Genomic DNA, 14,419 nt, shown 5'->3' on the forward strand with positions numbered 1-14,419 from the left:
ATATTAATAAGTAACATTCTGGTTGATACATCTGCTTTTTATGAGTTTGGTTAACACGAGTCAATCCAAGAATCTGATCCATTGACATATTCTGAGTTTCAAGCTGAGGAAAGCTGAGAACCAGGCTACAGAAGATAGTGACCCCCTCCAACATACTGTCACTAGAGGAACATATTTACCTCACTGTATCCCTCAAAACACAATACACCTAATTCAGGAACCATTCTACAGTGGTCCTGAATAATGTTTTCTTTGGATGCCCCCAATGGCCAGGAGCTCATTGTCACAACCCTTCAAAGCAGTCTGCTTTCTTGGTTGGTAAAATGTTCTTTCTTAAACTGAAGTTAAACCTGTCATTTTGTAACTTCAACTTACAGGTTCTTTCACAAAACACAACAATTTTTTGTGTGTGTCTAGGCCTCCTATCCTTGGTTCCTTCAAAAAGACCTTGAACATAATGAAATCCAGCCCTCTCATCACCCCATTGTTCTCCTTCTAGCTTTCCAGTGTCTTTCTGAAAAACGTGATCCCCCAGATGATTTTTGAGACATAAGATATTAATGCAGCAGCCCTAGCTGGGCGGCTCAGGTGGTTAGAGCGTCATCCCTGTGCACAAGGGTTGCAGGATTGATCCCTGGACAGGACATATATAAGAATCAATCAATGGCTTGACCAGGTAGTGGCACAGTGGCTGGAGCATAGGCCTGGAACTCTGAGGATCCAGGTTTGAAACCCTGAGGCTGCCGGCTTGAGTGCAGGGTCACCGGCTTGAGCATGGGATAATATATATATGATCCCATGGTCACTGGCTTGAGCCCAAAGGTTGCTGGCTTGAAGCCCAAGGTCACATTGCCTTGAGTCCAAGGTCGCTGGCTTGAGCAAGGGGTCACTCGCTCTGCTGTAGCCTCCCCAGTCAAGGCACATATGAGAAAGCAATCAATGAACTACTACGGTGCTGCAACAGATAACTGATGCTTCTCATTTCTCTCCCTTCCTGTCTGTCTGTCCCCTTCTCTCTCCCTAAAAAGAAAAAAAAAAAAATCAACCAATGAATGCACAAATGAGACAGCAAATTGATGTCTCTCTCTCTCTCTAATCAATCTTTAACATTTAAAAAAGATATTAGTGCAGCCAAAGTTTGTTATTTCTTTTAGCAGCTACAACTCACTGTCAGCTCAGATACTTCAGATAAAATAACTTCATCTCAATGCATTTCCCCTTCCTTTTGGATTTGAGGCTGTTGAAATGAGATACAGGTTGGGAAGGCTGCGGGTTTACTATGTTGAGCTTATTTCTGCCCTTGATGAATACTGTTTCCGTTCAGTCTGAGGAAGAGGGCCCTTAGCGCAGACCCAACATACAGAGCTGTTTCAAGAATTCAGACCGAAGCAGCGAATGAGTTTTTCTTAGAAGGAAAAAAAATTCACCTTTCTCCAGGAAATAAGCCTTCACTGCAGATCTGGGAAGGTGTTTTATTCATCTTTGTTCCCTAGCACCTCGCTGGTAAATGGCTTGATGAATCCTGCCAACTAGATACCAATTTCAACTGGTGGGGTGGGGTGGAAAAGAAAAGCTGTTTTTGCTGATGCCGTTTTTTCTTCTGGTTCTAGAATATAAAAATTGTATATGCAGTAAAATGGTTTAACCAAACCTAGGATGTGGTCACTTGTTTCTCTTGGAAGTCCTGACACCTTCTGGGGTGAACATTCTGTCATCTTAGATTTCCCCCCTTCCACAAACCCAAGCTGTCTTAAGCACTAATATGTCTATTTGTTGTAGACGTAATCTAGAAAAAACTTATTCTCCTCAACCCTGTCCCTCAGCCCCTTAACACCCTTATTCCACTTGCCACCCCACCCTCTCCTGCCCCTCAGCCCAGTCCACAAACCGACAGGGGTTTAAAGTTTAGGATTTGATGTCATCCTTGGGCAGAGACCACAGGACACACACTCTTCAGGGACAGCTTTGGGAGGCCATGTGCTGTCCCCCTTAGGAAGTGGGAGAAATCCCTGCGGCTCTGAGTTGTTCCAATGGTCTGTCCAGTGAGTGATTCCCGTTTCCCCAAAGGCTGCCCCTCATTAGCATGAAGGGGGTGGGGGGTGGAGAAGGGATGAGGGGAGAGAAACAGCAAAAAGCCCTGGTTCAGTTTTAGAGCCTGGGAACCGTGTCTACAAAAATGACAGCTAGAGCTTTCTGGCTCCTCTGTCTGATCATTGGGTCATCTCCTGAAGCCCCAGTGGCGGAGAGAAAAGGTAAGATCGAGGAAACGCTGAGCCCCGGGAGAGGGGCTGGGAGCCGGGGGGGAGATGAGGAGACGGCACGGGACGAGAAAAAGGTCAGAGTTTGCCAGAGGGGTGACTCCGGGTCCGCGTTTATGTTCGCAAGGAGCAAAATGTGTCCCCAGGATTCTGTGTGTCTTGGCAGCCTTTTCGGGAAGAAGCCAGTTCAGCTACTGAAATGATCTGGAGCAAGCCGGGCAGGCTGGGGAAAACTTTGCATGTTAAGTAGTTGCTCCATCACAGAGCAGGGAAAGTGTCAGAAGGGGTCGCAGCATGCCTTTTGGGAACCTCGTTGGCCGGGCTCGCAGGACGCAGCGGCTGCGGGCGCCCGAGTCCCGCTGGCGATCGCAGCGCTGGTGCACCCACCGGGGCCGGAGACGCAGGGAGCCGTCATCCGACCTTCTTCCCCTCTCACTGCACCCCTAGCACATGGCCCTGCCACACTTGAGCCTTTAAAACACAGTTTCATGCATGAAATGAAAATAAGTTACTGAAGGAATGCAGAAATAAGGGATTTTCTGTGGGGAGGTGTTTTTGTTTTGCATTTTAGGGGATGTTTTGTCCGATTCACTATCTCTGGGAAAATAGCTTCCACACCTCACAGTGCAATTTACTGTGGGTTATTTTTCCACATGGAAATGGAATGACTTCAGTGGAATTTAACCCCAAATATCGGACAATCTTTCCCATGACAACAGATGGTGGTATCAATAGAGAAGCGGTTGTGAGGTCAACAGTTGACTGTCAGGAGTTGGATATCCACCAGAACTTGATTCAGCTGTGTAGGGGACAACGTTGACCATGATGAGTCAGAATCAACCTCTTTGCAAAAACATGAACTATCACCAGCTATTATTGTTGAAGGAAAGCTGATTTTAAAGGAGATTGTCAATTTGGCAAGATACATCACTTTAAACGAAGTGTTGCAAGAGCTGCAAATGGGCAGATCTAGCTCGTCAATGCAAGAGGAGAGAAATGCCTGAAACCAGCCGTTAAAACAACAGCAAGGGAAAAATAAAGACAGGTTCCCGTGCCAGTTTGGAGGGAACCCGGACCCAGGCAAACAGGGAGCTGATATTGTGTAACTGGGCATGGAAAGTTGCCCAGCCTCCAAGTTGGCTGAAGTTTGCTCACCAACCTGTCTGCAGCTCCGGAGAAAATAATTAATAATTTAAAAATTTTGTTTGCATGCCTTACCATTTAGGAGGTTTTTGTCCATCATCCAAGGAAGGGAAATTGTAAGCGATGTGTGTGCTTTTATACTTAACCAGGGGCCTCTGCCTCCCAGCCAGGCTTTAAAAAATCTTTCTTAGCTGTGGTTTACTAGTAGTAAGTGGTGTCCAAGAAGCCAGATAAAAATCCACTCACAAATGCTCGCTTCTACAGAGACCAAGATGACAGTGTAAATATGGATGGGAAAACCAAATAGTTCTGTTGTCAGGGCGTTGAAACAATTAGGAGAACCTGTAATATGAGACCTCTCCCCCTGGGGTTTGCTCTCGTACTTTCTCAACAAACTGGACACAGCCAAGAGGCGGATGTTTATATAGATATTAAAGAAAGAGCAGAAAGAGTTTGTTCAGCTAGAGTTGTCAGTTATGTCTGGTCCCAGAACAAATCATTTAAAAAAGCTATAGATTTGGAAAGGTTCTCTAACAGAAGGAAATGTTTCTACGTGGTGAGAAAGATCTGCCTGGCCGGCCTGTTCTTAGAGGGCGAGACGGTCACCCCCGACTTCCTCTGAGCCCAGAAGATGGACCAGAAGCTGAGGTCTCCCTTCCCAGACGACAGGGGCGCGCCTTCCCCGTCCCCTGCGTTCTCTTCTTCACTCCCGGCCTCCTGGCCCCCCTGCTCCCGCAGGTGCTCGCTAAGGCGGGCGCTGTCCCCCATGTGCTCCCGCCCCCAAGGCGCCGCTCCTTTCCCCCACCGGCCGCGTCTCCGCGGCCCGCCCTCCCGCTCAGCCTCCGGGTATCTCTTCTTCCCTCCCTGCAGCCTCGCTGCCGCATGACAGAAGCGCGGACCCAGGCGGCGGTCCGAGCGCGGAGGAGACGCCGGAGCTCCGGGCGCGGCCAATCCCCGAGGCCGCTCCTCCCGCCTGGTCGGGCCCGCGGCGCCGGAAGCCCCCGCTGTCCGCGGAGAACCGGGCCGGCTTCCGGGAGGAGGCCGCGCGCGCGCCCGCAGGCCCGCCCAGCCCGCGCCTCCCGCAGGCCGAGAACCGCGCGTCGCCGCGCCGCGCGCCTGCGCCGGAGGACTCCCTGCGCCGCTCGCGCACCCGGGCCCTGCGCTTCCCAGCCGCGCGCGCCGCCGCCGCCGCCTGGGCCGAGCCCGCTCACCCTAACCGCCCGCGCGCAGCCGCACCGCCTCCTGTGCCGCCGCCGCGCCTCGGCCCCCCACGAGGAGACGCGGAGCCGGGTGCCGAGCCCTGCGCGCGCGCCTGCGGGGCGGACCTGGACGAGCGCGAGTCTTTCTGCGCCAGCGAGTTCGGTGAGCCCCGCCCCGCGGCTTCTCCCGTGCCGCCTGCGAGCCCTTCCGAACCGGACGCTCCCGGAAACCCACCCGCTCGGTCCTGCAGGGCCCAACCCGTGGGGACCGGGTCGTGATCTGTTCGACACGCACTGGGGAAAGAAAGAGGAAGTGAACGTTATGCATTTGTCCAAACTCTTTGTTCTCTGAAAGCAGCAGTGAACGGGATCGTGCATGATGTGGATGTGCTCCGCCCAGGGATCCAGCTGGTGACTCTGCTGGTGGACCGGGACGGGCTGTACAAGACGAACCGCCTGTACATCGCTCCGGACGGGTTTTTCTTCCGAGTCCACGTCTTAGCCCTAGCCTCCTCCGCTTGCAGTAAAACCTGTGCAGAATTTAAACCTGGTATTGAAACTAATCTAACCGGCCATTTTTATATGTACCTGTACTTTAATGTCACCGTTTGTAACTTGGGTGCCACAGCTTGGTCTCTATTGGTAATCCCAACACCTTTGGTAGGCAGGGGTATTCCAAAATGAATAGAATGTAGACAGGTATTTCCGCCATCAATCCCGGACCCGGGGGATTTAAGCTCCATTAATGCCCCACCCTAAACACCTCCAGTTAAAGGTGGGAACAGCACGAACTGGCAGCAAGCAGACAGTCAATATTCGTTGACAAACTGAGTGTACGAAGGAATATCGTTGCCAGAAAGGATGCATAAGGGGCTGTACTTAAACTGAGTTTATTAGTCTTCTTTTGAGGGGTGGGGCACAGGATACTTTCTCGCAGTCTTTCAAGAGATGTGCTCTGGGAAATACTGATACATTGCATAAGGAAGATACTTCCTTCTCTAGTGTTGACTCTTTACAGGCTGATTATAACCGGTTATCTTCTGAAGGTCACTACTAGACTGTTTCCACCTGTTGTCTGAGGTTTAAATGTCTGAGTCAATATATAGGGCAGGGGTCGGGAACCTATGGCTTGCGAGCCAGATGTGGCTCTTTTGATGGTTGCATCTGGCTCACAGACAAATCTTTAATAAAAAAATGTTAAAAATATAAAACATTCTCATGTATTACAATCCATTCATTTCCTACCGCTCATGTTCATGGTTGCAGATGGCTGGAGCCAATCACAGCTGTCCTCCGGGACAACACCAAATTTTTATTGGATAATGCTTAATGTACACCGGTCGTTGTATGGCTGTCACAGAATTACATTTTAAAATATGTGTTTATGGCTCTCTCAGCCAAAAAGGTTCCCAACCCCTGATATAGGGGGTCCTTGGGTTATGACACAGTTCCGTTCAGACGACAGTTACGTAACCAGATTTTGGTGTAAGTCAAAACACACCCTACCCAAAGTCACTTACCTATCCTAACACAGTTGTAAAATCATAATCTAGAACAGAAAAACACAACTAAGCCACAGAAAAAGGACATAAATATATTATACACTGTACTGCTTATTTTTCCATCCTGCGTAACCAAACTAGTTTGCTCACATAGTCCATAAGCACAATGCTAATGGTAAGCAGAAACACTCGTCTCAATTTTTTAAAGTTTTTATGGGAGTGAGGGTCATAAGCTCGAAACGTCGTCTGTAGAGGCTGTTGTAACCCAAGGACCCCTGTGCTAGACTCAAGCTTAGGCATTTCTTAAAAATCTTACATTTTCTTACTTCATGGCATTTAAGACACTATTAATTTATATTTTGGTTACTATTTTTTTCAGGCAGCAGATATATTGTGATGGGCCATATCTACCATAAGAGACGGCAGCTCCCTACAGCTCTGCTCCAGGTCCTAAGGGGGCGCCTCCGACCAGGGGATGGACTCCTTCCGAGCAGCAGCAGCTATGTGAAAAGGTTTAACCGAAAAAGGGCTGTGCAAGTTCAAGGTGCAGCTCACACCCAATGTTTGAATTGACCATCCTGGCATTGCTGGACCAGAAGAAATTTGGAATTGATCAACAAGACAGGAAAGGTCTATCTTCATGTAATGAATGGGATATTTCTTAGAAGAGAGCACAGGGCTCCTTTATAGGAACTAGTTGCATAGTTCCGACTTTAATAATGGTGAAGTTGTCACCTTATTCACAAAATGCTTCTTAAATGGTATGCGTCTGTGCTTGGTGGCAAAGTTATCCAACTAGTGCCAGTTATGCACATAGCTACTGACCTGTCCCATTAACAGATCACTGCTTCATGCTGTTTATTTTTAATTATTTTAATTTAAATACATTCTCAGTAGAAATAGTTCACAAAAAAACATTTCCTTGATTTAATATACAACTTTGAATAGTTTATATCACATATCAAACCAAATTTTATACCTATACCATCACATTTTTAAGTTCTGTACATAACAGTAAGTGCACTAGTCAGACATGTATGATGTCATATTGATCAAACAGATGGGTCAGAGCCCAAGACAAGGTATAAAGTTTTACACTTAAAGAATACTAAAGGGTTTAATTCAAGCACATTATTCAGACAAGTGTTTCTGATAGACCAAAGTGTAAGATATTTTCCTGCCTCCTTGCTCCTAAAATTGTATGTTTTGGGCTGAACTGGCAGCTATCCCAATGCTAAACATATTCTGATGTCATTTTTTTTCTATTAAGATCAAGTCTCATGTTTGTAAAGCAGTAAATCTTGCCTTGAAATCAGATCTTGGATGCACCTGTTTTTTTTTTTCTTTTAGTGTCACTGAGCCCCAAAGGTTTGGGAGAAGGCCTCCCTCAAACTTATTCCACAAACCCTAGAGCCAATATTCAATGACAGTTTCCAAGCATGTGCATTTCACACATTTTCCAGTTGGATTACAAAAGGTTTCATCACTAAATTTAATATTGATTTTTATACTTGAGTTCACAAAGATATTAACAATTTTTTTCCTCTCAGTTCATCTCAAACACTGACTAGACACTGATAACCCACAGTTGAAGATCACCACCCAAAGAAAGATAAAAAGGAACTACATTAAAGAGAGAAAACAGCCTATTTGGCCTTTTGTAACGGCCAGATAGCATTGTAGTGCACCAAGACAAGACAATAGGGACACAAGGGAAGCAAACAGCAGTACCCTAAGATAGAGTATCTGATTGTGACAAGACATCAGCTTACCTTATTTGTCCCAAACATGGGGCAAAAAGATAAAAGTTGAGGCTCTCATGATTATTCCATGGTTAAAGCAGTACTGAAAAAAATTTTTTAGAGAATTTTCCAAAAATGAGTCTTGCCCAAACATATTAAAAATCATACTATATGAACTATTCGCATCTGAGTATGCAGTGAATGCAAAGCTTCCGGGTCAGTTTTAGGATAAAAACGCAATGTGACAGCAGTCACGAAAATCAAAGCCTAATTTTTAAATATCACAAGACTAAGTGGTGATCTTCAGTAACATGGTGGGGAAATTTAAAAAATGGCCAAATAAACGATTGGTTGGGTGCTCAGATGTTAGAACATAAAGAATTTTAAGTAGGTCTTGTTTGAAAGAGGAGAAAACACTTCTACGTACCTTAAGGTCAGAGTTTGATTAGACTGAGTTGATAACACTAGTTTCTGAGTTTTGGAAACACAAAATATGCCAGAACCACGTGACCTGCGCGATGCTGGAGGCCACACAGTCAGTACATATGCCCAGGCAGACACAGCAGGCCAGCCTTTTGGAAAAATTAAGGCCATCGTTTTAAGACCAGGCTTGCAATGAATCAGGTGAAGCTCAGATGACTAAGAGCATTGGTGGGCATGGGCTCAGGAGATGGCGAAAAGATTGGGAACTCTAGGTGAGCAAAAGAGGTGAAAAAGAATCTCCTTTCCATTATTCAGTCAGTACACTCTGGAATTTTATGGAAAATCTTAATTAGCAAGTTCATTGTAGTTCCTCTTCCTTTTGGCCTATTGATAGATTTTCCTCAGCACATGTATTTGTGCTCCCAAGACCAAAGGGCTCCGTGCACAAGTAGTCTCCCAACAATAAAATACTCTAGTGCACCCTCCTTCCAGTTACGCTACTAAAATTCAAAGGAAAAATGTTACTTTCTTGGGGGGTGGGTAGGGCAAGGTCCATAAAACATACCTTTTCAGTGCTATCTCTTACTGTCTTTCAAAGATATCGCTTGGCACTGTTTATTTAAAATCATGTTTAAGGGTTAGCAAACACGTCTATGCAAACACCTAACAGACCCAACATCTAAAATGTACAGTTTCAATGTCAGGAACAGGACTTTATCATATAAAAAATATAGCCTACTTCTTCAATTGAATTTGGTCCCAACTGGATGGGTGTGATCTTCTAAGAAATGTCTTTTTTTGGTATCTTATTCTAAGTATCTAGAACAGCGGTTCTCAACCTGTGGGTCGCGACCCCGGCGGGGGTAGAACGACCAAAACACAGGGGTCACCTAAAGCCATCAGAACTCCCCCCCCCCTCCGGGGTCGCGACCCACAGGTTGAGAACTGCTGATCTAGAAGGATCTCAGAGTGTTTCAAATTATTAAAAATCCTCCTCAGCTGCCTCTGTCCAAGTCCTTACATAAGACATCACTTTTCCCCTGAGATCCCACCCTTCTCATTTTAAGGACTACAAATCTGAGACTTATGGTAATGGCCTCAATCACAAAAAGGGGGAGTACTGCATAATCATGGAGCTCTGTCTAGCTCTGTATGTGTGCAGACTTAAAAGGTCACCGGGCTAGCTCTTGAATATCAGAAACACAAAAGATGCAGGGAGTCTGCCTAACAGAAATGAACAGGAACAGAGAAAGAAGTTTTATTTGCACATCCTAGAAAGGCAGGTTATAAACAACAGCAAGTGTCCAGGTCTCTAAAAAAACACACTAAGCCACTTGAACTATAGAAAGGCAATTGTTTTACTTCAGAAAATATCTCTTTAAAAGTTCACTTTTTAAAACCTACCACTGCAGGACATCAACTAAAATCAAATCCTGCAGAATTTGGAAAGGAGAAAAAAAGCCTTACCAATATTATGAAAATACTTTTCACGAAATAGTTTCAAGGATTGTGAATTTGGCAGATGAAACCTATTGATATACATTAAATAGATTTACATGCCCAAAGACTGGGTAGAAAAGCCTAACAGTATCACAAATGTACATTCTACTACTTGGATCATTGAAAGCAAAATAGCTGCAATATGTGTATCTTACTGAATAGCAGAAGCTTGTGAAAGAATATGCATAAAAAAGCAGCTTTTGAAACTTGTGTTATAAGAATGCATATTTTTCAAAAATTACCTTTGGAAGACTAAAATTCTGTAATTGATAAAACTATAAAATGTCTGTGTATTTATATGGCAATAGAAATTTCAAAAGGCTTTATAATATTAAATACACATGAAATTAACATCTTCCTGGTCAGAGGATTCCCATAAAATTTACCTTTTTTTGTACAACTTGGCAATGCCAACAACTACAGAAAATATATCAACCAACCACTGTTTCATTAGAAACTGCACCAAATCCAATGTCAAAAACATTACTTTATTTTTCTAGGATGAAATGTCCTATTACGTACAAAAAGAATCGCTATTTAGAATTTGCCACAATCTGTTAAAAACATAGCAATCTATTGCCTACAAGTAGGAAAGTTCTTGCTGCAACAAGTTTTAAATGAGTAAGCCCATATATATCTCTATCTCTATATATGAATAAATAGTACAGAGATACTGTGATGTGATGAGATGCAGAATACTTTTATAATTCATTGAAATGTATGATTCTTGCATCAGCACAGTGCATACAATATGTAACATTTTTCCAAAGTAAAAGGACAAATTAACTTATATTTGATTATTTCCATGTTAATATTTTAAGCAAAAACAGTTTCCATGTTTTCATATTGAGCATTAATCTCTAGTTTGTAAGCAGAGGTTTAAGTGACATTTTTATGGTACAAAAAAAGAATGGGCTTCATTAGATAAAATTAACCCAGAATAACTTGTACACCTGAGCCTGTAATAAGAAAAAACTGGGAACGTAGTAACATCTTCCTCTTAAGAAACTAAGGTCTGGGAAAGGTTTTGCATAGCAGGGTGATATTAAACAGAAGGAAACTTTAAAAACACTAATTCTGGAACTGGGTGGGGCAAAACTAATATGAAACTAGTGCAAAATCTAGTAAAATTTTTTTGCAAAGCTGCATAAACCAACCATGGCAGATCTAGAAGCTATTATTACAATGCCTTAATACAAGGGTAAGGTTAGAACACTGAAAGGAAAAACATGCAAATATATCCTCCTCCACTGCTTACGTTACTTCTTTCTCATGTGGGAAACAAAACAACCAACAAACAAAAAATACAAAAAAGATGTCATCTCAAAAAATGCCTTTTATAAAATCTCAGTAGCTGACAATTTGCCTGCTATCACATAACGTCCAGATGAAGGCAAGGTGTGTTTTGTCACATTACCTTTCTTATTCATACAAACAACTGATGCAATGGGACTAGCACCCCTGAAGATTTTTCTCTGACGTGATGAGTGGACTAGGAATGATAAATGAAGGGCTGCTGCTATCCTGGACAAAGCAGGTCCCACATTAGATACTTCTGCCTTTTATGACTTTCCAGCCCCCCCCCCCACCCCGTTCCCTCAAAGGCTTACAGATAATCATTAGCGCACATTCAAAGACACCATCTGTGGGAGAAAAATGATCTCCATTTATTTTGTTTCATATACATCCATAGTTGAATTTTAATACAAAAAGAAAAAAATTAGAATCTGACAAATGTTTACAAACAAGATACCTTCAAATAGATTTTACCCATTTTAGCATGGTGCAGAGTAAATGACAAATTGTACTATTATATTCAAGGCAACAGAGTCTGTGTAGTCCAGGACCACTTAGCCCAACCTTTATGCAAGCCTAATTTTTATCTACCATGAACAACAAACTCATTGTTGATTCCCAGTTGTGTGTGTGTGCACATGTGTACATAGCAGCTCCTTTCATAGAAAGAAAAGACATCTAGAGGTCCTCTTGTACTTTCACCTATAGGAATCATGATAAGATACAGAATGGATTACATGTAACCAGGGCTGGATTGTATAAGAAAAAATAATTAGCTGACAAATGAGGGCAGCAATAAAAAAGCGTCTTTTTTGCAACAATAAATAAATACAGTCAAAAGTTTTCTGTGAGACTCTAAACCAGCTTCTTCACTGAAGAGCAGACGTGGCATTTCCATGGGGTTACACTTGACCCCATATTATCTTTTTTTCTTGCTTTCTTTTTTCTTTTTTTTTTTTCCAATAAACAAAGTTTTCCCGCTTCTGCCACAATAGTAAAACCATTGGATCTTGACAAGATAATGGTGTCGTTGACTTCGCTTTTCCCTTGTCCGTTGGACAAAATTGGTCTCAAGAATAAAATTGGACTGTTATGACCAATAAAAACGAAGTTTAGGTCAAGTCTTGTCAGGATAACCTGACTGAAAACATCTGGCTCCTTAATTTAAAATAGTTCAGACAACCAGATTCTTGCTGTGTTTTATGTTTAGGTTAACACGCTGAACTTTAAGAAGCTGTAGACTGCAGTTTGTTGTTATGAGACCTACAGAATACAGAAAAAAGGGAACAATTAAGCACCCTTCATTTTTTAAAACAATGATGCTTTATGTGAATGCCAAGGTCAGTCTGTCTGGGGGAAATAGCCATGTTCTTTCATTTACCCTTGGTAAGCAAAAGTATGAGAATAAGTAAGAAATTTTTAACTTTAGTATTAAAATTTTTCACTTTACACTAAACATGAAAATTCACTGAAAAAAAAGCGCCAATATTAAAATATATATATTTGTCTAAAAGTTACATTTAGATGAAGGGACAAATAGAGACATTTACAGAACATTACCATTGTGGTAAAAGGTGTATGTGTGTTATGTGTATGTGTACACGCATGTGCACGCTCGTACTTATTTACACTGATTTCGGGAATGTGAAAAAAAATGTTAAGAGAAATAATATTAAAATCACATTTTTCTATTAAACTACAGAAAGTCTCCTTTCTAGTTTCACAGTTTTATTCACAACTTCCATTAGTAAACCAAATTACTGTACAGTTAGCAGGACTAAGTCAAAGTATGTTCTACTGCAACAGCATATATAAATACAGCATTTCAGGAGTTTACAGTCTTAAATACATTGTTCACCATGGCTGCTAGGACAAACTGTTTATTACTATACATCTTCATTTTTTACATAAAAAATTATATTAACTACTCTGAACTTTGGGAGGGGCAATTTTGAATTAGGTAATCACGTGGTTTAATAAAAGAAAGAGTGACCCCAACATCCAGTTCTGATTCCAGTTAAAAATTCAGACTAAAGATATCACAATCTGTAAGAAAACAAAGAACATGGATGGTATAAATGATGAATTATAACAAAGCACAGTAATGAAAATAATTTGCAAACAATGCTGGCAATCATAAATTAAAAATAAGAGAAAATATGGCAAAGGAAATACTGGAAATCCTTAAATAAATCAAACTTCAACAACTGGCCACATATGTGCTTCATTTGCCTTAAATCGACAAATCAACAAAAATTCCCCAATGTCTCTTCACTTATATATTGTTTAAGCAGAAGTGAGCAAACTTCTCAACTAGTTCCCATGTTATTAATATAATGTAAACTTAAATATTATAAAAGGCTACATGAGATCCTGGTGGCAAGCTCTCCTAAGTGTCCCCCCACCCCCAATTCTTCCCACCCGCCTCTCCTCTCCAGCAACGCAGTTGCTGCTGCTTCCATGCAGGACTTCTGCCCCCGAGCTTGGCAGCAGGGTGCAATTCAAACCCCCAGCTTCTACCAAAGGCTATTAGAGCCTTTCTTTAAAAAAAAAAAAAAAAAGGCAATTTTAGAAATTTATTCAAAGGAATAATTATTGAAGGTAAAAAACAAAAAGTATGGTGAGGCCTGTAAGTTATGGTCCTGTGTCCTATCGTTACGTAACCTGAATACAGATCTCCTTAGAATCAATCACTGTGCTTTCAGTGCTTAGGTAATCAGATCTGTTATACTCTTTCCAGTTTTATCAACTTTATATTGCTCCAGATCCTGTTACAGCAAACAGAAGTGAGCTCCGGTAATCATTTCCACCTTCCCTTCTTGAGTCCAAGTTTTATTTCCCTATAAATTTACTCTTTCTATGCTTTTTGTCAAGAGGCTGAGTCTAAAAGTTGAAGATCAATGTAGTACTTGTTACTAATAACTATGTAAATATTTTTTCCTGTAGCATCTACTCCTTTGCTAAGTGGGTATTCTCAGTGTTCGTATTTAACTTTTTGTTTTTCATGGAGATTCTAATCGCCTTTCATTTTCTCTGCTTACATTTTTTTTTAGAGGGAGAGAGGAAAGGAGAGAGAAAGGAACTCCAATCATACTTGCATCACTCTAATTGTTCATTAATTGCTTCTCCTACATGTCATGACCTGGGGGCTCCTGCTGAGCTAGACTCCTTGCTGAAGCCAGTGACCATGAGATCATTTTGATGATCCCATGCTCAAACCAGCAACCCTGCACTCAAGTTGCTGACCTCGAGGTTTCAACTGGAACCTCAGCATCCTAGGTCGATGCTCTGTCCGCTGCACCACCACAGGTCAGGTTCTGCCTACATTCCTAAATTATCCGCTACTTCCCTTGAGG

The 14,419-nt window shown here is 42.4% G+C and overlaps 2 protein-coding genes across 14 annotated transcripts in view; one reads left to right on the top strand and one right to left on the bottom strand.

Moving 5' to 3' along the window:
• The first annotated feature begins 2,095 nt into the window (after nucleotides 1–2,095).
• Nucleotides 2,096–7,419, top strand: C5H17orf58 (chromosome 5 C17orf58 homolog). The gene is made up of 4 exons (XM_066386500.1): nucleotides 2,096–2,252; nucleotides 4,272–4,763; nucleotides 4,959–5,150; nucleotides 6,482–7,419. Exons 1-4 carry the CDS (start codon nucleotides 2,177–2,179, stop codon nucleotides 6,673–6,675), a joined length of 954 nt encoding a protein of 317 aa, XP_066242597.1. The 5' UTR covers nucleotides 2,096–2,176; the 3' UTR covers nucleotides 6,676–7,419.
• Nucleotides 7,420–11,411: 3,992 nt separating this feature from the next.
• The window catches only part of BPTF (bromodomain PHD finger transcription factor), a 178,824-nt gene continuing 175,816 nt past the window's right edge, over nucleotides 11,412–14,419 (bottom strand). For 12 of the 13 annotated variants that reach the window (XM_066386496.1, XM_066386495.1, XM_066386492.1 and 9 more), the window contains one exon: nucleotides 11,412–12,326. In XM_066386496.1, coding sequence (XP_066242593.1) covers nucleotides 12,290–12,326 — 37 coding nt within the window. In that variant the 3' untranslated portion in view covers nucleotides 11,412–12,289. The other variant, XM_066386487.1, reaches the window with a different exon arrangement.

This window comes from Saccopteryx leptura, chromosome 5 (genome assembly GCF_036850995.1).
Source record: "Saccopteryx leptura isolate mSacLep1 chromosome 5, mSacLep1_pri_phased_curated, whole genome shotgun sequence".
Lineage (NCBI taxonomy): Eukaryota > Metazoa > Chordata > Mammalia > Chiroptera > Emballonuridae > Saccopteryx > Saccopteryx leptura.